We start from the raw sequence: 26,353 nt of genomic DNA, 5'->3' as shown, positions 1-26,353 counted from the left end.
ATGTGTTGCACGAACAAGTATTCGGCGACCCGCTCATGCCAGTCTCCCCGGTCCAGGCGCGCCAGTGCCTCTTTTGTCGAGCGCACCATTCTTTCCGCTTGCCCGTTGCTGGATGGATGAAAGGGTGCCGTTAGGGCATGGCGGATGCCCAGTCCCAAAAGATACCGCTCAAACGTGCCTGACGTGAACTGCGGTCCGTTGTCAGAGACAAGGACATCAGGACACCCATGCGTTGCAAACAGGCCTCGCAGCACCCGGATGACAGCTTCGGTAGTGGTGGAGGGCATCAGGGCGACCTCCAGCCATTTGGAATAGGCGTCCACCACTACCATAAAGGTCCGGCCGTGAAAGGGGCCAGCCAGATCGATGTGCACCCTCGACCAGGGTGTCTTTGGCGTCTCCCAGGTGTGTCCCTTAGCTGCCGGTGGTGCAGGCCTCGACTCCTGGCACGCTTGACAGGCGGACACCCAGGCAGTGATGGCATCATCCATATTAGGCCACCAGATGTAACACCGAGCCAACGCCTTCATTTTGACAATTCCCGGGTGGCCAACGTGCAAAGCCTCCAGGACGCGCTGACGGAGTCCCTGGGGAATCACGACGCGGTCTCCCCACAGCAGGCAGCCGCGATGAGCTGAGAGTTCATGTTGTCTGGTTGCGAAGGGCTGGAACTCCGATGCAAAAGGCCCTTGTGGCCACCCCCTCCACACCCAGTTGAGCACCCGGCTGATGGTGCGATCCTGGGCAGATGCGGAGGCCACAGTGGCAGCCGATACAGGCGCTGCCGGAAGATCCTCAATCAGAAGGAGCGATGAAGCTGGAGCCGGGTCTTCCACAAATGCTGGAAGAGGGCAACGGCTGAGGGCGTCGGCATGGCCCATCGATTTCCCCGGGCGATGGATGAGCCGGTAGTGGTAGGCAGCCAGGAAAACAGTCCATCGCAGCATGCGTGGTGAGAGGACCGGTGGAGTTGGACGATCACCGGCGAGGAGGCCCAGGAGTGGCTTGTGGTCAGTGATGAGGTCAAAAGTCCTGCCATAGAGGTATTCATGGAACCTCTTCACTCCAGCCACAAGTGCCAATGCCTCCTTGTCGAGCTGGCTGTAATTCCGTTCCGTCGGAGATAGTGTCCTGGAAAAGTAGGCGAGCGGTGCTTCTCTTCCATCTGGAAAACGGTGACTAAGGACAGCACCGATGCCAAAAGGTGAGGCGTCGCAGGCAAGGACCAGCGGCCTGGATTCACTGTACTGTACCAGCACACTGTCTGAAGAAAGGAGAGCCTTGACCGCGTTGAAGGCCGCCGTCTCCCGATGACCCCAGGCCCAAGGCGTCTTAGTGCTAAGGAGTCGGTGAAGAGGCTCAGCCACTGTGGCTTTGTGGGGCAGGAACATGTTATAAAAGTTCAGCAGCCCCAGGAATGCCTGCAACTCCGTTTTGTTCTTTGGGGTGGGGGCCTGCTGGATAGCGCGGATCTTGGATGTGGTTGGACGAAGACCGGAGGCATCGATAAGATAGCCCAGGAACTCTACCTGTGGAACGGCGATCTGGCACTTCTCCCTCTTTACCTTGAGCCCGGCCTCCTGGAACCTGGTCAGCACGGCACGGAGGCGCTCGAACAGCTGCTGGTGTGAGTCTGCAGACACCAAGACGTCATCAAAATATGGTACCACGCCCGGAAGCCCTTGCAGGAGACGCTCCATAAGGCTTTGGAAGATGCCAGGAGCCACACTCACCCCGAACTGCAACCGGCGGCAACGGAATGCCCCCCGGTGGGTGACGATCGTCTGGGCTTCAGCAGTGGCATCATCGACTGGCAGTTGTTGATAGGCTTGGGCAAGGTCCAGCTTAGCGAAGACCTTACCCTCACCCAGGGAATGCAGCAGGTGTTGGACAACAGGAACCGGATAAGCATGCTGCTGAAGTGCCTTGTTGATCATGCACTTGTAGTCAGCGCAGATTCTCACCGACCCATCTGGCTTGACAGGCGTGACGATGGGGGTTTCCCACTTTGCGTGGTCAACCGGCTCCAAAACTCCTTGGGCAATCAGTTTGTCCAGTTGTTCGTCCACCTTAGCCTTGAGAGCAAAGGGAACCCGGCGTGGCTTTAGCTTGATGGGGGCGACTTGTGGATCAAGGCTAAAGGAGATGGGCGTACCTGTATATTGGCCCAAGTTGCCGTCAAAAACCTCGGCAAAGTCTTTGACCAGACCCTCAGTCTCTGCGTTAGAGATGCAGTTGATGCCGGTGACTTCCAGGCCGAGGGCATCAAACCAGTCTAGCCCTAGGAGGCTTGGCCGCTGACCTTCGACCACCACCAACCGGAGCAGGCCCGAAAAATCCTTGAAGGCGATCCGGAACCGGCCAACGCCTACCACGGGAATGTCGTTTCCCTGGTAGTCTCTCAGGTGTACGCGGTGAGAGTCGAGTTGCCTTTTGGACACTCTGGGTACCAGTCTTTTGATGGTGCTCCATGACACGATGGACAGGGCAGACCCGGTGTCGATCTCCATGTCACATGGAGCTCCTTCAATGAGCACCGTGATGTTCAGCTTGCGTCGCGTAGTCGAGTCGGTTTGGCCAATCGTGGTTCCAGACGGGCAGCGGCAGTTGGTGAGAGCGAAACAACTTTCCTTGGCAGACTGGAGTGAAGACTTGGACTTGCGAGTCGATGAAGGGGGGGTGTCAGACGGAGCCGATCGGCAGACCTTAGCGATGTGGCCCCTTCTGGAACACTTCCTACAGATGGCGTCTCTGAATCGACACTTGGCACGGGAATGGTTGCCTCCGCAGCCAGCACATTCCGGTTGGCCCTTGGACTTCTGTTGGAACTTCCTGCGCTCCCGCTTTGTCTGGTGCACGTCATCGTCTTCACTGGAGGATGCCTCCTCACTGCTGGCCTCTTCATGATGCACCGGAACTGGCTCCCTAGCAAGACGCGGGCTGCTGGACTTGCGGATCTCCTGGGCGGAGCGTTCAGCAGCTTCTGAGGCCACAGCCTCCTCAATGGCTTTCTGTAGCGTGAGGTCTGGCTTGGCTAGGAGGCGCCGTTGCAGATGGATGTCCCGGACCCCGCAGACGATTCGATCCATCAGGGCATCGTCTAAGTCTCGGAACTCACAGTGCATTGCAGCCTGTCGCAGGGCGGTGGTGTAGTTGTTGATTGACTCCCCCTCTGCCTGGTTCCGGTGGTAGAACGCATGGCGGGCAGCAATCTTGGACGGCTTTGGTGCGTAGTGGTTGCGTAGCTTCTCTTGGATCGTGTCCCATGGTGTTGCCTGGACTGCTTCAGGCGCAACCAACGCTCGGGCCGTCTCAAACACCTCAGGCCCACAGAGGCTGAGGAATAGGCCCCGCTTCCGATCCTTTGATACTGCTGTCAGCTCGTTGGCTTGGAGGTAGCAGTCGAACCGAGCGAGGTAGGAGTCCCATGATTCAGAGGCTGGCGCAAACGGCGGTAGAGGCACAAGTGAAGCCATGATTCCGATGCCGGCGTGAAGGGCGATGGATGGAACCCAGTGCTCTAGCCAGAACAGTCAGCTCTGAATTGGTTCTGCCCAGTGATTTCGCTCAGTGATTTCGCTCTGTGATTCAGCTCAGTGATTCAGCTCAGTTCAGAGGCTGGCCGCATCTGGCTGTGCTCTGATGTCCATCAATCCCACCCTCGTCGCCAGTGTTAAGTCGTGGGTTGACATAGCAGCCGGCACAGCGATTTTTTCAAGTAGCTCTTTATTGTGGTAAGCTGGAATAGAACTGACTGAGAACAGCTCAGCCGGCCTGTATTTATAGGCAGCCGGCTGTCAACATTGTAACCACCACAGCCCAGAGTTCCCGCCTAAAATAACTGCCGCGGACCTGAGTGAAAACTATCTACAGACCTGAGTGAAAACTATATACAGTATCCCCCTGTTGGCCCAGGGTGAAACTACACTACATAACAGGAATGGTCTAATCTGGGAGCAAGGTTGTGCCATGACCTGGCCATAGTATCTTCCCAGTCTTGGTAAACATATCTCTCTTTTATGGTGGTTTTTTTTAAGGGTGCACCTGCAAATGACACATAGCTCACACATGTAAAGCACATGGCATCTCCACAAAGAATCCTGGGAACCACAGTTTGTTAAGGGTGCTGGGAATTGTAGCACCACGAGGGAGTAAACTACAGTTCCCCAGATCTTTGGGAGAAGTCATGCTTGGAATGTGTGCCACCTATGTCTGAAGGAGGAACGCCATTGGGCTTCTCCTTGTGGCAGTTCTGGCACCCCTTGAACCATAGAAATGTCGTGTTGAAACATAGGGAAAGGAGAGAATGGGTTTTGTCGATCTGCCCAGCCCAGCCAGGGGGAATCAGTTAAACCTTCAGGTGGTGAGGTGGGAAGGAAACAAGGCCGGTGAGCGTAGAGAGGAAGGAAGTGGCGACGGCCAAGCTGCCACGAGGCTCCTTGTGTTTTATGTGCGGTTTGCGAGAAATCGGTGCCTCTGTGCTTTTCATATCCCTGGCCCACGGCTGCACGTCTCGGCTGACCCCTAGTGGCCGACGCAGCCCTCTGTTCTTGTCTCTAAGTTTAGAGCATAACGCTTGATGGGAGCTGCTCCCCTCCGCTTTTAGCTCAGCTGCACAGAAACCGCGATGCCACACGGCTGCTGCATGTGTAATACAAGTCTCCTAAAACGGCAGCCCCCTCCACATCCTTGCCAGGGGAAGGTATCCCTTTCAGGCGTCTCGCTGGAGGCTGCCTTATGCGTAGCTGTTGTGGAAGCTAGCAAACGTTAAGCTTCATACGTCTGCTTCTTTGTTTTCCTTTTTTTATTGATTTTCACAAAAATTTAAACACACAAACAAATAAGCAAACACACATAAATCATAACCTTATTCAAACTAATCCAATTAACATTGTTAAGTGACTTCCTCGTATCCCCCTGGTTGGATTTCAGTGTATATCATTTTAACGGTCAATATTCTTATAAAATTAACCTGGTCGCTTAACATCTTTCTTCCCAATTCAGTGTTAAACATATTAGTTCACCACATTACATATTTGAAGCCTAAGCCTATCCGGTATTTGCAAGCTTTTCCCAATTAATTTAACTTAACATATTTAACTAAATAGTCATTAAATTTCGCCCATTCTTCCTGGTACTCCTCCTCCTTCTGGTCATGGACTCTTCCAGTCAGGTCGGCTAGCTCCGAAAAATCCATCATCTTCACCTGCCATTCTTCCACTGTTGGTACTTCTTGTGTTTTCCGTATGTCTGCTTCTGCCCAGCGGCATGTGAGGAAGTTACCCCTTTCCTCCCTCAACCCACCCCCCATAAATATATGTGGCCAAGTGTAATGAACAGCCCCAGGCAGCTCTAACTCTCCCTTGCCGTCTTCTGCAGTGTGTAAGTGGCAATTAAAGACGAGAGAAAGGCAGCCTGGGAGGCGCTAAATTTTAATGTCTCTGCTTCTTCTGTAATGTGGGTAGCGGCCTCTAGTTGACCCTGGAATGTGTGTCAGCAAGCTTCCATTTAGGCACCTAGAATCGAGGCAGCCCCAGTGCTGGCTTGCTGACACGCTGTGCTGGATTTCAAGAGACAGACAGACAGACAGACAGACAGACACAGAAGGGCCATAGCTCACTGGCAGACTATCTGCCTTGCAAGCAAAAGGACCCGGGTTTCAGTCCCCATCATCTCCTGGTAAGCATGAAATCCTGGAGAGCCGCTGCCGGTTTTTGGCTCGTTCACACTCTTTTTTCCCTTGCCCCATACTTTTTCTAGGTGTGGGTCCGAGAGGCTTTTCGTTCGCCCCGATTTTCCCCTGGGAAAAGCCGCTGAACCGTAACAAAGTCAGTCGGGTTTTGTGCGGATGTTCGTTCCCATTCAGTGGTAAAGAGCGGGTTTTCCTGGGGGAAGTGGAGGGACAAAAGAAATAAAGAAAATTCTCGGAGTTATAGGTAGATAGCATGGGGCAAGAAGATGAAGAAAGTTGCCTGGAGCCAAATCAAAGGGTTTAGGGGTGTAGGGGATTATTAGCAGCTTTGGGGGAGATAATAAAGATGGCAAAAAAAATTGGTGATGTGCGCATACCTATTCACAACCCCCCAGCTTAGGTCTTAACATGTCCTTTTTCACTCACTTACCCAGTTGTTGCTGTTGTTGTTATTAATTGAGTTTATATACTGCCCTATACCCGGAGGTCCCAGGGCAGTTCACAAAAAAGATCACAACATATAAAATCAAAATAAAATCAATAACCCAATAACATGCCACCCCCCCCCAAGAGCCACATTTTAAAAGGGTATAGGATATTGATCAGGTCAACCAAAGGCCTGGTTAAAAAGGAATGTTTTTGCCTGGTGCCCAAAGGTGTATAATGAAGGCGCCCGGCGAACTTGCCTGGGGAGAGCATTCCATAGGTGGGGAGCCACTGCAGAGAAGGCCCTGTCCTCGTGTTGCCACCCTCCGGACCTCTCAAGGAAGGAGGCACATGAAGGAGGGCCTCAGAAGGTGATCTCAACTAATGAATGAGGAAAGAGGATACAGACAGCTGCACACGCAAGAAGAAAAGAAGGGGAAAATAAGATAGAAATAATAAGTGATCTGAAATACATAGGCAGGGGTGTGTGTAATTTCTTTTGTTTTTTGTATTGATAAAGCGATAGTTGTTGGGGAATAGGAACCGGACAAAACCAAAGTAAGGGTGGAAAATAGGGATCTCTCTAGTGTGGAGAGTAGGATTTTTTTTGTTTTTGAAAAGTTACACGTGCAGTCCAAAAATGGAAAGAAGAAAGAGTCCTTGCCAGAGAGGAAGTCTTGAGATTCAGAGAAATCTTCATTAGATGGATATGTATTTGGTCTGGTTATAAATTAATGTTTGTAAAATCAAATAAAAATTATTTGGGGGGGGGAGAAAGAAAAGTTACACGTGCAAGATGATAAGAAAGGGAAAATAATATAAAAATACTAAGTAATATAATAATAATAATAATAATAATAATAATTTTTATTTATATCCTGCCCTCCCCTGCCGAAGCCGGGCTCAGGGCGGCTAACAACAATAAAATAATACAGCATTCTAAAATCATTTCATTATAAAACCATTTCAAATCGAATTGATGGCAACCATTGGGCTAGATAGACAGGCGGTGGGGGTGTAACCTCTTTTGTTCTTTACAGGTATGCAATAAATGCATGGGCAGGAATTGATAAAGCGGCAGCTATTGGATAAAAGGAATGGAATATAAGGAACAGAGGCAGGATTTTCATTTGCTTCCGTGTTCTGCTTTCACCTTTGGCCCCGCCCACCACAGTGGCCCCCGGAAGGCTGCGCAGCTGGGAATGTGGCCCTCAGCCTGGAAAAGGCTTCCCCGCCTTGAACTCTCTGTTCTTCTCTTTTGGCAGCTCCAGATCAAGCATGCCGTGACCGAGGCTGAAATACAGCAGCTGAAAAGAAAGGTAAGCTATGAGATCCCTTTCCCTCCCCTTGGAGACTTGCCCAAATCCACGGCTGAGAGTGTTTCCCACAAGCTCTGTAAGAGCTTCTTCTTTTAATAGCGGGGCTATTTTTAATCTGTTTTCGTAGGGTTTGGAGTGGGGCGGCCCTGCCCCACCCTCATGGTCACAATCCCGAGATTCTTCTCTTGCAAAGATAAAATAGAAACAGCCCCATAAAAGCCACCCTGAGCTTCTTGGGGGAAGGATGAGCCCAAAGCGATGTGCCTGAAATAAAAGGCTTGAATGGATCTAATATTTTGCCAGTTGGTTTGACTGTCCCTACTAGGGATGGTGGAGAAATCCTTATCAATGGAGTTACCGTACTTTTCAGTATCCAGTCATACCTCATGTTACATTTGCTTCAGGATACGTTTTTTCAGGTTGCGTCCCGCAGCAACCCAGAAGTATTGGAAAGGGTTACTTCCGGGTTTCGCTGCTCTCTCATGCGCAGATGCGCAAAATGACATCACGCGCATGCGCAGAAGTGGCGAATCACAACCTGCGCATTCGCGCCACTGCGGGTCGCATTCTATTCATGTTGCGAACGGGCCTCCGGAACGGATCCCGTTCGCAACCAGAGGTACCACTGTATTAGACAAGGTTTTTTTTTTCAATTTAAAAAGTACAGTGGTACCTCGGGTTACATACACTTCAGGTTACATACCCTTCAGGTTACATACGCTTCAGGTTACAGACTCCGCTAACCCAGAAATAGTACCTCGGGTTAAGAACTTTGCTTCAGGATGAGAACAGAAATCGTGCTCCAGCGGCATGGCAGCAGCCCCATTAGCTAAAGTGGTGCTTCAGGTTAAGAACAGTTTCAGGTTAAGAACGGACCTCCAGAACAAATTAAGTACGTAACCAGAGGTACCACTGGATGATAAAAATTGGGAGTCATCTTAATACATGGATAATAGTGCATAGGGGGCAACGTGTGATTGGTTGCTGCCACGAGCTGGAGATTGTCAGCCGCAGGTTATTGGTGGCTTCGGCAAGGGCTGGTGTTGATTGGCTGTCACTGCGGAAATAGGGCGGGTGATTGGCAGCTTCCGCCGGCGCGGGGACAGACGATAGCTAGAGGGTAAGCAACTTTTGGCAATCCACCCTAAAAAAAAAAGCTGAACAATTCTGGGCCACCCCCCCCCAAAAAAAAATGCTCAACAGCTATGGGCAATCCTCCCCCCCAAAAAAGCTCAATAACTCTGGGCAATCTCCCCCCATTTTCTTAATCTGGAGTCCCCCAAAATAGGGGGTGTCTTATACACAGGGGTGTGGTATACACGAGAAATATGGTAATGTGGAGATTTTGGCAGCTCTGACCACATCAGACCATCAAGTACCTGCTTATTTTCCAACCACTTGTGCGCTGTTGTGTGTGTGCTTAAACAGCTAATTAGATGGAAAACGATACACACACAAAATAAGAATATTATAAGTATAATAGGTCTGGAAAACTCCAGGCAGCACTACATTTCCATAGCATAATTTTCTAAGCATGAATACTTAAGTGTGTTTTTATAAAGATGCCTTCACATTTTTATGTGCCGTTTAACTTTGGAATGCGTCTGCGTTTAGTATGGGTATATTATGCCTATAGTAAAGGCATATATAGGGACACGGGTGGCGCTGTGGGTTAAACCACTGAGCCTAGGACTTGCCAATCAGAAGGTTGGCAGTTCAAATCCCCGCGACAGAGTGAACTTCTGTTGCTCGGTCCCAGCTCCTGCCCACCTAGCAGTTCGAAAGCACGTCAAAGTGCAAGTAGATAAATAGGTACTGCTCCAGCGGGAAGGTTCACAGTATTTCCGTGCGCTGCTCTGGTTCGCCAGAAGCGGCTTAGTCATGCTGGCCACATGACCCGGAAGCTGTATGCCTGCTCCCTTGGCCAATATAGCGAGATGAGCACCGCAACCCCAGAGTCGGCCACGACTGGACCTAATGGTCAGGGGTCCCTTTACCTTTACTAAAGGCATATATAATGTGCGAGAATTGTTTGTGTTTTTCATGGGGGGGGCAGTAGCTCGCTTCTTAATAAGCTCAAGGAGCAAGAAGGGAAACAGTCATGCATTTAAAGCAAATGAGGAATATTGGGAACTGTAGGGTGCTAAGGGTGCTGGGAGCTGTAGCGGTCAATTACAGTTCCCAGGATTCTTTGGGGGAAGCCCTATGCTTTAACTCCATGGTGTGTACATACCCTTAGGGAGAAATGTGTGCAGACACAGAGGTTTTTGAAAAATCCCATCCCTTGCCTTGAGCTGCTTAGGTCTGGAGACCTAAATATGCCAGGGGCCACCCACAAGGTCCTGGCATCTATCTTTCTAGGAATGCTGCCCAGCCTAGCAAAACTGCCTGGCTTATCTCATCTCACCTCCCATCCTTGCTTGCCAGAAGCACTGTGAGATATATCTGTTTCTGCCAAGAAAATGAGACTGCAAGGAGCATTGGAGGCAGGGTGGAAAAAAATCAATGGTTGTTTTTTTAAAAAAGGATTTTTAAAAATAAATAAATCGGATTTTATTAAATTTAAATTGGATTTTTTTTATTTAAATTGGATTTTTCAAATGAAATGCTTTTGGAGGAAAAATCTTTCTAAAGATAGTTTTCTATTTAGGTTACATTATAGCCCAAAGGCTATCAGGAAATAAGGATTTGTTTTAAGTTTTTCATGTATGCTAAAACTCAGTCTAAAGTTTTTTTGTTTTGTTTTTTTGTTTATGTTTAACGACATCAGTTAACAAACATGGGTACATGTGTTATAATGTTATTTCTTTACTTAAATAAATTGTTTAAATTCTTATTAAGGAAATGATTGTTTTCTCCTTCCAATAAAGTACAGCAGAAAAGTTGTCCAAATATAAACAGTTAACTTATTAAAGCTCACAATCATTTCATAATTATCCGTCTATGTATTTCTAAGAGTATAACCAAATCAGTAATTTTTGATACAACTGTAAAAACTACTCTGGAAATGTATTCTTCCAAAAACGAAACCTTCGTCTGGTTGTAAGTATTAAGATTATACCAGCAAGAATGAGTTTTTCTGTACAAACAAAACAAACAAAAAAACACACAATTTAAATCAAGTCTTACTGACTAGTGATTTAAATTGTGATTTAGATTGATTTGATTTAAATCAAATCCATCCTGATTGGAGGGAGGCTTGACTGACCTCCGCAGGGAACAGGGCCTCCTCGGTTGCTGCCCCAGTTGCTCAGCTGAGCACCTTCCTGCGATTTCCACTCCTTATATGTTTGCTGCTGCTTTTCGTGTCTATTTCTGACTTTCGCCGTGATGGCTTTCGGCTACGTTGCTGCCATCCGTTTTGTTTTATTTTGTATTTTGTAAAAAAAAAAATTATTGAATTTTACAAAAAAAAAAAAGAAAGATAAACAAAGAACAATACATAACACTATAAACACATTGATATACATATTTTCCAAAATACAAACTAAAAAAAAGAAAAATAAAAAAAATGCTTTTCATAACCAATAATATTGCCAAATTCGTGCTTCAAACATTACAATATATAAATCTCAGTTAAAATATTATAAAAGGCTTCCACCGCATTCACCGCACGTCTCTTACTTATCTTGCTCGCCTTTACATCTGTTCTTTCCTTAGATTCTTTCATAGTCAGCCAAATCTTTATGTTCACCGTCCATTTTGTTTTAATTACGGCTCAAAGCAGTGCGCCGATTTAGTGAGCTTCTGAGAAAATGAGTAAGCCTCTCCCTCGCACTGTCTTCCCTCAGCTGCAGTCCATCGAACAAGAGAAATCCCGCTGGCGCCTCGAGAAAGCCCAGCTAGAACAGAGCGTGGAGGAGAACAAGGAGCGGATGGAGAAGCTGGAGGGATACTGGATGGAAGCCCAGAACTTGTGCCAGGCTGTGGACGAGCACTTGAAAGAGACCCAAGCCCAATACCAGACTCTGGAGAGGAAGTACAGCAAAGCCAAGAGGCTCATCAAGGAGTATCAGCAGAAGTAAGGACTCCCTTTGCAGAGCCTTGTCCCGATAAACGGCAATGATATGCATGTCTGCTAAGAATCATGGAACCATAGTGTGCTGGGCCTGGCGGTAACCCATGAAACGCCGTCCAGGACCAGTCCAGAATCCGCAGATTCCGCTGGGAGTCAGTCTGACAGGGCCAAGGTAGGACATGAGGCAGGGAACCAGGCAAGGACAGGTACAGGATCTCAGGCAGGATCTAGCATACAGCAATGTTGCTCCCACAACCTGGGGCGGGGTCTGACAGCCTTTTATCTTTGTTGGGGTAGCGGCCAGTCCTGATCCCCCAGCGACTCACCTCCCTGTTTTGCCTGAAGGTGAGCACTCCTCCTGCGAGTACTCAGGTCTCTCCTTCTCTCAGACCTCAGTCTCTGCAGCTCGGGAGACGTCAGTGGGTCACTAGACCCAGGGGTCGCCTCAGCCTCCCCTGACCAAACCGGTAGTGGAGCAGCTGTAAGTGATGGCCCAGCTGAAGGCAATGAGGTGATCCCCACATCTGGAGCCAGGGCAGGCTCAGGCCCCTGACTCGGCCCAGCTGGTGTTTGTTGCAGGGGAACCTGTGCAGACTGGGACTCTTCAGGATCAGGCCCAGACTTGGTTCAGATGATGCCTGGGGCAAAGGATCCTGTGCAGACTGAGACTCCTCTGGTTCTGAGTCTGAGCCCGAGTCCCAGGCCATCACACATAGAATTGTAAGGGAGAATGCCCTCATCAACCTTTTTAGGCCCACTTTCATTTGAGATAGAAGTACTGCATCATTTTCGTATAATAATACAGTGGAACCTCGGTTCCCGAACACCTCCGCTCTCGTACATTTCGGTTCTCGAACGCTGAAAACCCGGAAGTAAACGCTTCCATTTTCGAACGTTTTTCGGAACCTGAACGTGCAACGTGGCTTCCACTGAGTGCAAGAAGCTCTTGCAACCCATAGGAAGCCGTGCCTCAGTTTTCAAAAGTTTCAGAAGCCAAATAGATTTTGTTCGTGAACCAAGGTTCCACTGTATAGAGCAGTGCTGGCCAAACTTGGCCCTCCAGCTGTTTTGGGACTACAACTCCCATCATCTCTAGCTAACAGGACCATTGGTCAGGGATGATGGGAACTGTAGTCCCAAAACAGCTGGAGGGCCGAGTTTGGCCATCACTGGTATAGAGGATGGCTTTTCTGGCTAATTTAGGGCCATTATACTCTGGGAATGTTAAACTCTGGACAATATCATTTATATGTAAATTAAACAGTGCAAAGGAAAAAGCGTCTCAAGGTGCCAAAATTCTGACACGCTTTTTCCATACGAAAGGTGGCAATCCCATACCATCAGCCTTGAAGTGTTTAAAGCTAAACCCCTAGCACTGTTATATTATATGGGGCTCAGATTTGGACAGGCACTCACCTTGGATCTACGGAAGCTGTACAATCTTAAGTTCCTAAGGCAATTTTTTTCTGTTCCATCCTGTTTTCCAAATGCTTCATTGCGCTTGGAGGCTAATCTCCCCTCCGCTGAATTACAGATTTGATGTAGGACATTTCATTACTGGCTTCAGCTAAATTTTAACCCCACTGGTCTACTACCCTTAGTATCGCAAGATTGTCATGAGAGCGCTTGGACTATTTCAGGAGAATGGGACCCTGGTGGGAACAAGGTGGGAGAGTTCTGAGGTGGTGGAATGGACTGAATTGTTTCAGACTATAGGTGTGGAATGATGTTTTGAATGCTTCCCCATGGAAAAGGTTGCCTGCAAATAAAACTAGTCAAGAAGGGAAAACAAGAACCTTTCTCTCTGGTAGGCTAGTTATGGTTGTTCTTGTACTTCCAAGGAGGAGTTTGTGTGCTTTTTTAACATGGAGAAAGCATATGAAAAGGGCGTCTCCCACCTCTAGCCTAAAACGGACCGATTCACTTTGCCAACTCAGCATTCTGCTATTCAGCATTCTGAGGCATGGATGGCGCTGTGGTCTAAACCACTGAGCCTCTTGGGCTTGCCGATCGGAAGGTCGGCAGTTCGAATCCCCCGACGTGGTGCGTTCCCGTTGTTCTGTCCCAGCTCATGCCAACCTAGCAGTTCAAAAGCACACCAGTGCTAGTAGATAAATAGGTACCGCTGCGGCGGGAAGGTAAACAGCGTTTCTGTACGCTCTGATTTCCGTTGCGGTGTTCTGTAGTGCCAGAAGCAGTTTAGTCATGCTATCCACATGACCAGAAAGCTGTCTGTGGACAAACGCTGGCTCCCTCAGCCTGGAGCGAGATGAGCGCTGCAACCCCGTAGTCGCCTTTGACTGGACTTAACTGTCCAGGGGTCCTTTACCTTTACCTCTGCTATGTCCTGCTGCATATGTAGTTATATCATCATCATCATAGGCTGCCCATCTGACTGGGCTGCCCCTGCCACTCTGGGCAGCTTCCAACCGATCTGAACAAGAGCCAGTGTGGTATAGTGGTTAAGAGCGGTAGTCTCGTAATCTGGTGAACCAGGTTCGCTTCCCTGCTCCTCCACATGCAGCTGCTGGGTGACCTTGGGCCAGTCACACTTCTTTGAAGTCCCTCAGCCTCACTCACCTCACAGAGTGTTTGTTGTGGGGGAGGAAGGGAAAGGAGAATGTTAGCCGCTTTGAGACTCCTTTGGGTAGTGATAAAGTGGGATGTCAAATCCAAACTCTTCTTCTTCTGAACTCTTCTGATGGCCCTAAGGTTAGACCATCCCCCAACATTTCCATCATTCCCCAACATCCAGGAGACTCCCCCTGCTTGCCTCTTAACCAGCTCCTTCTGGAGGCAGGAATTGGGAGCCTCTAGGATAGCTAGATGTTGCTGGACTGCAGCTCACCTCATCCCTGACCATCCCTGGTCCATACTGACTGGGGCTGGTGGGATTTGGAGTCCCAACATGTACGGAGGCCACCGGTTGCCCATCCTTGCTTTAAGGACCTACGGGACCGCCTCTCCTGGTATGCACTGGCCCCGACGTAGTGGAACGCTCTGTCACAAGAGACTAGGGCCCTGCGGGACTTGACATCTTTCCGCAGGGCCTGCAAAACAGAGCTGTTCCGTCTGACCCTTATGTTTCCCTCCCCTTATGGTCTTGATTTATCAGCTACTTTAAAATGAGGTTGCATTTTAAATTGCATTTTAACCTGTATTTTAAATTGGTGTCCCCCCTCTCTCCCCCCCTATTATGTTTTTACTGCAATTTTATTGTTGTTAGCTCTGGCTGGGGAGGTCGGGGGTATAAATAAAATTTATTATTATTATTATTAGAAGAAGAAGAATTTGGATTTGATATTTCACCTTTCACTCCCTTTAAGGAGTCTCAGAGCGGCTAACATTCTCCTTTCCCTTCCTCCCCCACAACAAACACTCTGTGAGGTGAGTGGGGCTGAGAGACTTCAGAGAAGTATGAGTAGCCCAAGGTCACCCAGCAGCTGCATGTGGAGGAGCGGGGAAGCGAACCCGATTCACCAGATTACAAGTCCACCACTCTTAACCACTACACCACACTGGCTCTCGTTGTTGTTGTTGTTGTTGTTGTTATGTGCTTCTGACTCTGGCTCTTCCCCTCTGACAGAGAGATCGAGTTCCTGAAGAAGGAGACAGCTCAGCGCCGCATCCAGGAGGAGTCTGAGCTGGCCCACAAGGAGGAAGTGGACAAGTTGCAGGAGAAGGTGGGCATCAAGGACAGCGCTGGGGGTTTGCCTTGAGCCCCCGAGGAAAAGAAAGAAAGAAAGAAAGAAAGAAAGAAAGAAAGAAAGAAAGAAAGAAAGGGCTTTGCTGTGACTGGAGAGGCCTTGGTTCAGTTCAGCTCAGGGATACATGTGAGATGTGTGCACTTGGAAGGGGCCTGATTATTGACGTGGGTAGAGGAAGGGTTGGGGGGAGAGGGACGCACCCATCTTTCTGAACTCCTGTAGAGTTGGGCATCAATGCTTGAGTCTTGTAGGACCTTGTGTCAAGTGCTGGATCACTCATTAAGCAGATCCTGCTGCTCAAAGGCAGGGGGTGGGAAGACTCTGATCTTTTTGAATTCCACGTTGAGAATTCCACGCCTATATCGCCTTCAGATTTCTTGGGGTGCTGGTGGCCGGGGTGTCCTTTCTACAGAGTCCCGTTGAAACTTCCACCAGGACAAAGTGGATCTTTACAAGCCCACACTCGCCCACCTTCCCCAGATCCTGTGGTGTGGGATTCCGCATCCCAGATCTACAGGGATCTCTTAAGGTTGTGCAGTGTTCTGTTTAGTTTGCGGACACTTGATCCTAGATCGAACGCTGTCTCTCCACCACGTATGCATGGGCGTTGGGCCTTCACTTGATCCTGCAACGGGTCTCGTGTCAAATCTATATCTCTCCTCGCTGGGCCAGTTGCAGATCCCTGCCACACCCTGGTTCCTACATCAGGCAGTGGATCATGTCAGACTCGTCAGGTTGTTCTCATGCCTCTGTGTGTTAAATGTGTGCATTAGTTTGTGTGTGTGTGCGTGTGTGTGTGTGTGAATGCACTTGGGTTTCTGTACTGCGGCTACACTGATCAGAGAGCAATGTAGAATCGCTCTCTTCCAACATCCAGGAGACTCCCCATGCTCCCTCTGGAGGACATCACTTGTACTGCAGCCTAGAAGCCCCCTCTAAAACCCAAATCACAGCAGCAGGTCTCAGTGTGCTCCTCTTCTTTGCACAGAACACTGAACGCAACACACACACACCCCTGTACCATTCATCTCTATTGGGGTAGACCAAGCTAGCATGTGCATTTGAGCACTGCCACCACTGCTGCTCTTCAGCATTTACAAAGTGCCAAGCTCTTAAGGAAAGGGTGAGGATCATCTGCACAGGGCCCAGAATAAGCAGAGGTGCACATTTTGCCAGGACCTACATGGCTGCGGCATGCCACTCGACGGAGAACAGGCAGCACAAACCACATTCTACATGGATAGAGCACTAGGCAGCAATTGCCACAACTGTGGTGAATGGAAAAAGCAAGGCCATGAGACAGTTCGGGCAGAGGGGGGGTAACCACCAACCTCTCCCTGCAAACAGAAAGCTAGTACATCTATAAACCTTCTATTTGTGAGGTTTTAGCATAAGGGAACATTCAGCATTGGCAGCCTCCCGCATTGTCTGATGTGGTACAATCCGCTTAATAATAATAATAATAATAATAATAATAATAATAATAATAATAAATTTTATTTATACTCTGCCCTCCCTGGCCAGAGCCAGGCTCTGGGCAGCTAACACCAATAAAATAAAATCACAGTAAAAACATAATGGGGTAAAAAGAGAGGGGGGGGGACACAATTTAAAATACAGGTTAAAATGCAATTTAAAATGCAGCCTCATTTTAAAGTAGCTGATAAATCAAGACCATAAGGGGAGGGAAACATAAGGGTCAGACAGAATCCAAACCAAAGGCCAGGTGGAACAGCTCTGTCTTGCAGGCCCTGCAGAAAGATGTCAAGTCCCGCAGGGCCCTAGTCTCCTGTGACAGAGCGTTCCACCACGTCGGGGCCAGTGCTGAAAAGGCCCTGGCCCTAGTTGAAACCAATCTAACCTCCTTGAGGCTTGGGACCACCAAAGTGTTGTTATTTGTGGACCTTAAGGTCCTCCGTGGGGCATACCAGGAAAGGTGGTCCCGTAGGTACATGGGTCCTAGGCTGCATAGGGCTTTATGGGTCAAAACCAGCACCTTAAACCTGACCCTGTACTCCACCGGGAGCCAGTGCAGTTTGCCACCTCACCTCCCTCCTACCTTAATTGGTGGCACCCTTGGCAAATCAGCACGTGCATTCGTAGAGTCCCAGGTGGAGAGGACTCTGCGGAAACGTGCTGACTACAGGCTGATGTGGCTGAACACAGGCAAGACAAGGCACACACACACAGCCAGGAAAGTGGTGCAAATCCTGAGCTGCTGTCCTTTATCTTGCGAAGGCTGGCTGTGTCAGGCCTTCCCTGCTTTACAAAACATGGCTGCGGATATAGCCTCCTATCAAGCCATCACCTCCCCTTCACCTTAATTGTGATCTCCCTATTTTCTTAGGATGCTTTCTGCTGACTGTGTCTGAATTTGTCTTGGACTGACTGCTCTCTAATGAATAAAAATATGGTGAACTAGTCTGCTGAACAGCAGCCTGCCCACATCAGGGCACTGTTCCCATCACCAAATGTGTTATACCTTTGATTTGACCCAAGCATCAGGCCGAAGGCTTCCGCCATGCTTATTTTCTCAGTCATGTCCATTGGCTCTCATTCCCCAACCATTACTTCACTCCATCACCCCACTGATTTCTCCTAGAACTGCTCCCGGCCAACTTTCCCCTTCTTTCCCATCTGCCGCCTTTTCACAATTAGGCACAGTGATTCTTGAAAGGTTGCCTTGAAAGGGAGACGGTGGTAGGAATCTTTGGGCAGGAATTGGGAAGGAAGGAATGCGTGCATTTGCGTAATGAAAGAGCTGTTTCCAAGGCAGCTTGCTCTCTGACTCTCACTTCTGCACAGCCCAAGCTCTAGTGCGATAGCTTAGTTAATCAGTTAGTTAAATGCAAAGCCAAAGGCTTGTATTCCAAAAGCTTGAGCCAGATATCAGCTGTTCCTCTCCAAGGGAAACAGTACTTAAAAGGAGAGGAGCCATCAATAAATGCCTTGACATGACACATGTATAGTAATATCAAGAGGGCATCTTCAGCAAATCTTAGTAACTGTGAAGAAAGGAAAGGCAATCCTCAGGTTTGGCCAAGCCAGTTAGAACTTGGTAGGCTGAAAATGGCACATTGAAAGATGCCTCAAAGAAAACAACCAATTGCAGTAACCATTAAGAAGTTTGGTTTCTGCCGGGTGCAATTGAGCACAGCATTATGGGAGGTAAAGGTAAAGGGACCCCTGACCATTAGGTCCAGTCGTGACCAACTTGGGCTGCAGCGCTCATCTCACTTTATTGGCCAAGGGAGCCAGCGTACAGCTTCCGGGTCATGTGGCCAGCATGACTAAGCCGCTTCTGGCAAACCAGAGCAGCGCACGGAAACACTGTTGACTTTCCTCCAGAGCAGTACCTATTTATCTACTTGCACTTTGACATGCTTTCGAACTGCTAGGTTGGCAGGAACAGGGACCGAGCAACGGGAGCTCACCCTTTCACAGGGATTCGAACTGCCGACCTTCTAATCGGCAAGTCCTAGGCTCTGTGGTTTAACCCACAGTGCCACCCATGTCCCATTATGGGAGATGGAGGCACTTAAGTCCTCGTTGGGGAACGAATATCATTTTAGTCTTGGAACCTCAAGCCTGTCTCAGCTTTGAAAGGTTAGATATGCATCTGTTCTATGATTCACTCTGGAGACATATCTAATGTGATCAGTCTAAGCAAGGTTGTTTGAGAGGTGATTCATTGAAATTAGCAACTCTGTCCTAAAATTGCCCTCTTCCAGTTTGGGTGCAGAAACTGATTTGTGTGCGCTAGTCTGTTTTATTAGACATTAAAGGGGGCATGGGTGGCACTGTGGTCTAAACCACTGAGCCTCTTGGGCTTGCTGATCAGAAGGTTGACCATTCGAATCCCCGTCACGGGGTGAGCTCCCGCTGCTTTGTCCCAGCTCCTGCCAACCTAGCAATTCGAAAGCACGCCAGTGCAAGTAGATAGATAGGTACCACTATGGCAGGAAAGTAAACGGCATTTACGTGTGCTCTGGTTTCCGTCCCAGTGTCCTGTTGTGCCAGAAGTGGTTTAGTCATGCTGGCTACATCACCTGGAAAGTTGTCTGCAGACAAACGCCGGCTCCCTCAACCTGAAAGCGAGATGAGCACCACAACCCCATAGTTGCCTTTGACTGGACTTAACTGTCCAGAGGTCCTTTACCTTTTACTAGGCATACAAAAGACAGATGTGTGAGGTTTGTGGATGCACATGTTTTTTTACCAGCTGCACATGTGAAAAAACAAACCATCATGGATTTGCATCATGGATGTGGATTAAGCACTGTTTTATCAGTAGAACACAGTACTGTCGGCATGGCCTTCTGCTGGTTACAGAGTGGTGCAATTAGGTGATTTTCAACTGAACAATCAGAGACTGAGGGCTCTTTAGAAAGTAACATGGAATTGTAGAGTTGGAAGAGACCCTGAGGACCTAGTCCAGCCCCTCGCAATTACAGAATATGAAGCTGTCTCTTATGGGGATCGAACCTGCAACCTTGGCGTTATCAGCACCACACTCTAACCAACTGAGCTATCTTTGTATTACTTCAAAATGTGGAAATCCCGTAGTGTTGCATTTTGGGGCCCTTCCTCCTTATTCCGCTGAGTGGACTCCTGGACATTTGATCCCAGAGTCCCACTCTGACACAGTCCCACTGTCCACGGTTCTGAGCACTGAGGCCACAGATAACCAGTTTTCAAGGAATGTCAGATACACACACATAGAGAGAGAGAGAGTTAACATCTCTGGTATTATGAAGGAGCACAGTTCTGGCAAGTAAGAAACCCAGATTTCAGCACAAATTTCCTTCCTCCTCTGATTCGCCCTTTGAGCTTTCGGTCGTTTCATTTCCTTATTTAGTTTTAACTATTCATTATTCATGTGTTTCATTACATATACCTTTAAAGCCCTAACGGCCTCGGCCCAGTATATTTGAAGGAGCGTCTCCACCCCCATCGTTCAGCCCGGACACTGAGGTCCAGCGCCAAGGGCCTTCTGGCGGTTCCCTCATTGCGAGAAGTGAGGTTACAGGGAACCAGGAAGAGGGCCTTCTCGGTAGTGACGCCTGCCCTATGGAACGCTCTCCCTTCAGATGTGAAGGAAATAAATCTTTAAAAGACATCTGAAGGCAGCCCTGTTTAGGGAAGTTTTTAATATTTAATGCTGTATTGTTTTTAACACTCGATTGGAAGCCACCCAGAGTGGCTGGGGAAACTCAGCCTAACGGGCGAGGTATAAATAAATTTATTATTATTATTATTATTATTATTATTATTATTATTATTATTATTATTATACCAATGCAGCTTACAATACAGAAAGTGCAGCAATGTTCGGTTCCCAGAAGCAGAGCTGATTATACAAAGCTTATCTGGCATATGCAACTTTTAACTAGATCTGCACAGTTTACGCTGCGCGGCCTTTTGCCGAACTCAGAGCAGAGGAACCCTTCTCAAAAAGGATGTGGAGCAGACTGCAAGCCTAAACGTTCAGAAGCCGTGTTAATGAGCCCCCCCCCCCCCCGCCACCATTTATATCCATACAATTCTCATTTGGCGTGCCCCTTCATTCCCCTTTTTCATAGCCCTCTTCTCCACCAGCCCTTTCCCATTGCTGTTAATGGGTGCTGAGCCAGCCAGCCAATTTCCACCATGTCTCCTTCTCTCGTGTCTTCCCATCTCTCTCCCCCCCGCCCCCGCTATTTTTCTACCTGGAAATCTCCTCTTCACCCCCTTTCTGTTGTGTGTTTTTCAGATCTCTGAACTGGAGGCGAAGCTGCAGACTTTGAAAAATTCCAACCCGACTTAAAAAAAGAGCAGAAAAAAACACACATATAAACCAACCAGAGCAATTAATTCTTCTCATTACTATTACTACTACTACTACTACTACTATCATTTGCAAGGGACCTGTTTAGAAATGCCTCCTGCCTGTTCTCCACTCTTTTATTCTTCCCTCATCCCCTGCCCGGTTTTCCCAGCAGGGAAGTGTTAAGACCCCGACACAGTCAGAAGAACTACGGCAAGCGAGAGTAGCCAACAGCCTTGCCTTCTCTTGAGGGTGAGGGAAAGACAAAGGCCGGGACGGGTCAGGCGGGATGGCGAAGGTCAAAGTGGGCCGCAGAAGCAAAACCCAGACACCTTGACAAGGGTGGTGAATCACTTGTCAGTTTTCCATGTCCGGTGTGCGTCTTGTGTCAACTGGATCGACAAACCGTGGAGGGTGGGGAGGCGGTGGTCCCGTGTGTCCGGCCATTTGTGTCCCCTGTCCTCTCTGCCTGATGAGAACCTTGCGCCAGCCATTGCAGATCGGGATCAAGACTGTCTTCACGAGGAGCAGGGGACAAAACTGGAACGCAGCAGGACTCTGCTGGCAAGAAGCGAGACCAGCTCTCTCTATCTCTTTTTGTTTTCTTTCCTGAATCTTAAACTTTTGAGCGAGGGGTTACGGGGTTGGGAGTGGGGGGGGTCTTATTGTTGGGATTTGGTGAGGGTGGGGAGGGTTGGATGATCTTGCCTTTAATTTTCCATCCTTTTGGACAATATGGAATCCATTATTCTCTATGTTTCGTGCGATGGTGGGAAATATGTCTGTGTTTTTTAAGGAGGGTTTCCGCGGGCGATTTTGCCAGTCGCCACCTTTGTGACTGAGGAGAGGCTCCGGCCTCCGAAACCCCTGTCGGCATCTGAATAGACGCTACGGCTGACTTTTTACAACCAGGAAAAGAGCATTCGCCTTGTTTCTTTCCCCTCCTCACTGCATTTTTATTCACGGTTGTCTTGGAGAATTTCTGGGAATCAACGCCCAGGAGGTTTATGAACTGGACCCTCCCAAGGGAGCTGAGTATTAAAACCTAAGAGCCGGGAGCAAACGCATCAAAGGTATCGAGCCAGGAGCTGAAGCTAGAGACTTTGGAGAGAGAAAAAATGGAACTGAGCAGGGAAGAAATAATTGGTCCCGCTCTTGAGCAAGCCTTCAGTTTCATGGTTCTGCACCAGCCATTCTGCATTTGACTGGAAGAAAGCTGTGAAGGGCAGCACCTTTTTGGAAGCCCAACACCTTGAAAGGGTTCTGCTTTGCTGCTGTCAATACCAGGGTTTGTTCTGGAAGTGGGTGTGCTTACAGCCGGGGGACAGCAAAAGATAAAAACAGAGGCACGAGTGCCTTAGACGCACAGGTAATGAGGACCCAGTCTCTAAGATCATTAGATTGTAAGAGGTATTGCCTGGTTCTTCTTTGTTCCTTATTTTATGAGGTCAACCTTTGTCCCAGGACAAAACACTGGACCATCGTAGATGTCCCTTTGTTTCACATCACCCCCATTTCCAGCGATTGAGCTGCACGGGTGCATTTAGTTTGGTTTTTTTACGTGGCATCTCTAGCTGGCAGGGAATTCCTCTCTGAAGCAACACAACGGCGTCATAACTGTTGCTGCAGTGGCCAGCCAGTCAGCGCCTTGCCTTCCGCATTTTACGCCCCTTTCTAGAGAAATAGTTGAGATCGTTATTAGTAGCCCGAAAGTGTTGGGTCACCTTTTTGACAGGTGCTGGCAGCGAGTTACAAAAGCTGTTCATCTCTAAGGTGCCAGAGGGTTTTGCAGCTTCTTTCTTCCTCATCTGTTTAATCTGACAAGAGCAGAAGTCACTGACTGCAGCTCCTGCGCTGCCCATGCTTTTATACCCTAACCCAGGCATCAGGGGCCAAGCCAAAATATTACACTGACATACACAGAGGCACCGAAACAACACTTCTGTAGAGCTGCACTTTGCCCAGAGGGCCAAGATGTTGGAAAGGTGCTCTCTGTATGGCACCAAGCTTATGGGGAGTATCAGCATCCGTGGCACCAGAAGGATGCAGTTTGGCCTGACAGCAACGTCTGTGTGTTGTGTGTAATGCTGGAATCAGGTTCTTAAGGGGAAAAGTCAGAAAACATCTTACCTTAAATATGGCAAGGTGAAGCTTTGTGTGAACACATTTGGAGGCTTCCTTTGCCTGCCTCTCTGACCTTTCACTATCCCCGTCCTTGGGCGTGGTTTTTGGCCACCATGATTCATTCATGCCCTGGAGCTTGGCTGAGAGTGCCACATTGCTCAACCCAACTTGGAAATAACACAGGTACTCACAATCGGGTCCCACTGGGGGCCTCTCCCAACCTGGTGCCTTCCCGGACTATAGCTTCCATCATCCCCAGCCCAACATGGCCAATGGTCAGGGATGCTGAGCGTTGTCCAAAATACCTGGATTGCACCTGCTTGGGGAAGGCTGTTATAAACTGAGCTGCATCACATAGACATTCACTAGTCCTCTTTCAGCTGTTCGAGATATTTATTTATTAACCTAGATTCAGTTTTATATTTAAAAAAACGATGCAAATCGGGTGACGTTTCCTCTACCCACTCAAGCAGGACTCCACCTACTGCATCATCTACAAACTTTTGGACAGTATTATTTTCCCAGCATGGCCACTAGCCAAGGCTGCTGTGGAACGTCTATGTAAAGTGGAACTGGACGTACGTTTTGTAAAGCGGTTGCTGGGAAAAGTTGCTTCCCCCTGCCCCTCAAAAAGAGCCAAAATAATGCTGATACAAAAGCCTGTATGTTTTGTTTGGTTTAAAGCAGTATTCTGCCAGGAAAGGCTATGCCTTTGGGTTTTCACCTCTAAACTGGAATTTGTGAAGGGAGTGGAAAATGCTGTTGTCCCCTGCACAAAGTTTCCACTTTGAAGGAAGGGGGGGGGGAACAGGGTGCTTTCCTCCTGTTGCCTCAAGAGGTTCCCACCCCTTTTATTGTTTACTTCTTGTGGGCTTTAATAGTGCCTGCTTTGGAAGAAAGATGTCCTTTGCTTTCTCTTGCTGCGATTCAGACAGAAATTCAGTGTGAATTTCAGCAGAATGCATGACAGCTTTGGATGGGGGAAGGAGTACCAAAGGGGTTCATTTTGAACTTCGAACCAGTCTTTCCTCCAATTTCGATGGACCTAGCCCAGAAATGTCCGGATCCCATAATGAGGATAACTTCAGGATAGATGTCTCCCATGTTTCCTTCATAACTTTGAATTCACAGTTCCCTGTTTTGTCTTATAATGGGACGAAAACAGTTCATGGCAATGGTGTGCAGAATGTGTCCCACTCAAGACAACGTAATGTGGGTAGATTTGCCTTCATGCGCTTTCACAATCCATTTATACACCCCCAGAGTATTAAATACTGTGATAAAATGGTGGGTCGGTTTTCCAGGGTATGTTTCTGTGGACTGGAGTGGGGATTCTAATCCACATATCATGATCTGGGAGTAGACAACTTGGGCATGGCAAATATCCTGGATCCAACAATCCAAAATTAAAAGGTGACATGTTGTGTCCTTTATCCCAGAGCTGGGCAACATGTTTCAGGGGGTTTGACTGCTTGCCCATCTCCTTTAAACCTCACTGGTCAAATTGTGTGTGTTGCTACATGTACACCCTGAAACGCAGCCCTGCTTCTGGAGGTAAGCAGCTCTCTCATTCACACATGCACACACCCTTTATGGAATGTGAATTCTTGTGTTCCACGTTGGCAGAATCCACAAAAGGCTTGGACATTTTGTGATGCAGTGACGTCGTCTGAAACAGGCACGGGTCTCCAGCTTGCCATTTGCACGCTGCAACACGCTGCCATTACACCTGCCAAACGCAGAGCTTCCAGACTGTTAGTGGTGGTGACCACAGAGGCAGGCAAAACTGGCCGGCTGCCAGTGAATTCTCCCCCCCCCCCATCCCTTTACCCCGTGAGGGCTGCAAGGAATGATTCTCTAGGTGACAAGGTGTCTCCATGCCACCGCCATCCTGGGTTACATAGAGGATGAAACAGATTTTGCACCCCCCCCAAAAAAAGCCGGTTCAAGAGGTGTACAGTGTACTGTAAACAATAAATGGGTGCAGGATCAGAGCATGGGGGTGGAGAATGACACGCAGGGGAATGAGATGTAATGTTCTGAAAAACAAATGAGTTTTTTAAAAGATCATCTTAAATTTTAATTTAATCTCCTTTACACAGGTATAAATGTGTATGTATATATATAATATATATATGTATGTATGTATGTACGTATTGTTCCTGGTTTTGTATTCCAATTGTCCTATCATCCGGTCATATCAGATAAACTGCAGGTCTTTGTTTCCACCCTGTTCGGTTTTTCAAACGCCACTATGTGCTCTTGGGGGAGGCGGAATGGGGGGGGGGCAGGGCCATGGGTATCCACTGCTGGAATTTCTAGAGATCTTCAAGGCAGCCCTTCCATATATATAGGTATGTATGTATGTATGTATGCAAATGCTTTTGAGGTGAACAGTAGGGCTGGACAATATCTGGTTTTCAACATTGTGATATATCGCCAGCTAAACACGTTGTGGTTTTCTTGCATAGCACACACACACACACACACACACACACACACACACACACACATCATGATTCATAATATATTGCCAGGTCGGAAATTATGAAACCAATATTACGATATGGACTTCAAAGCAATTTTGGACCATATAGCGATATATCTCCTAGCCACTACACCAGGTACGTCCAATTTCTTTAGGAATAAATACAACCAAACCATCATGGAGAGTTCCTGCTGCACAGATGGCTGTTGATCTTGAGAAATGCCTTCTAGTATAACACATTGCACCATTGGCTATGGAAGGGAATGTTCTCAAAATACAGGGCATGGCACAGCTAGCCATTATTTCCCCATAACCAAAAACCCAGTTGCAGGATAACCATGTTAAACTGGCTGCCTTTGCAAAAAGAGAGAGGGTGGGGTGTTATATAGAAGGGTTATATAGAATCAGAAACTTTATGGATAGAGGGAGACCCATAAAGCCAATGCCTTATGTGACAAGCTCCAGTTTTTCCTGGTTTCAGCTGCTACAGATTACGACATTGCTTAAAAGCTTATTCATGGAAGGGACTATGTGCCGCACGATGGCTTTTGAACATTGTTTGATCCAATCTGCTTCATAATTGAGGAGTTATTCTTTTATTTATAAATTGCTGATTGACTGTAGGATGGGAAATGCAAATAGAGAGAGCCAGGCATAGGAGTACAACCTAGGCATAACAACAGACCAAAATGCTTGGGCTAAAATAGGGACAGAGCCTCCTATGAAGACCATTTTGGCCATAGTCCAGGAGGCAGTGCTGAGGGTCGTTTTCT

The 26,353-nt window shown here is 48.1% G+C and overlaps 1 protein-coding gene across 2 annotated transcripts in view; it reads left to right on the top strand.

The window, feature by feature from the left end:
* Positions 1-25,320, top strand: part of PPP1R9B (protein phosphatase 1 regulatory subunit 9B) — an 85,990-nt gene extending 60,670 nt beyond the window's left edge. For both annotated transcript variants that reach the window (XM_083469625.1, XM_083469624.1), the window contains exons 8-11: positions 7,384-7,437; positions 11,229-11,458; positions 15,042-15,138; positions 20,915-25,320. In XM_083469625.1, the coding sequence (XP_083325751.1) occupies positions 7,384-7,437; positions 11,229-11,458; positions 15,042-15,138; positions 20,915-20,968 (435 nt within the window). In that variant the 3' untranslated portion in view covers positions 20,969-25,320. The remainder of the gene's footprint in view (positions 1-7,383; positions 7,438-11,228; positions 11,459-15,041; positions 15,139-20,914) is intronic.
* The last annotated feature ends 1,033 nt before the right edge of the window (positions 25,321-26,353 follow it).

The sequence above is a fragment of the Podarcis liolepis genome (genome assembly GCF_965112155.1).
Source record: "Podarcis liolepis genome assembly, chromosome: 13".
Lineage (NCBI taxonomy): Eukaryota > Metazoa > Chordata > Lepidosauria > Squamata > Lacertidae > Podarcis > Podarcis liolepis.
This window is presented reverse-complemented; position numbering and strand designations above follow the sequence as displayed.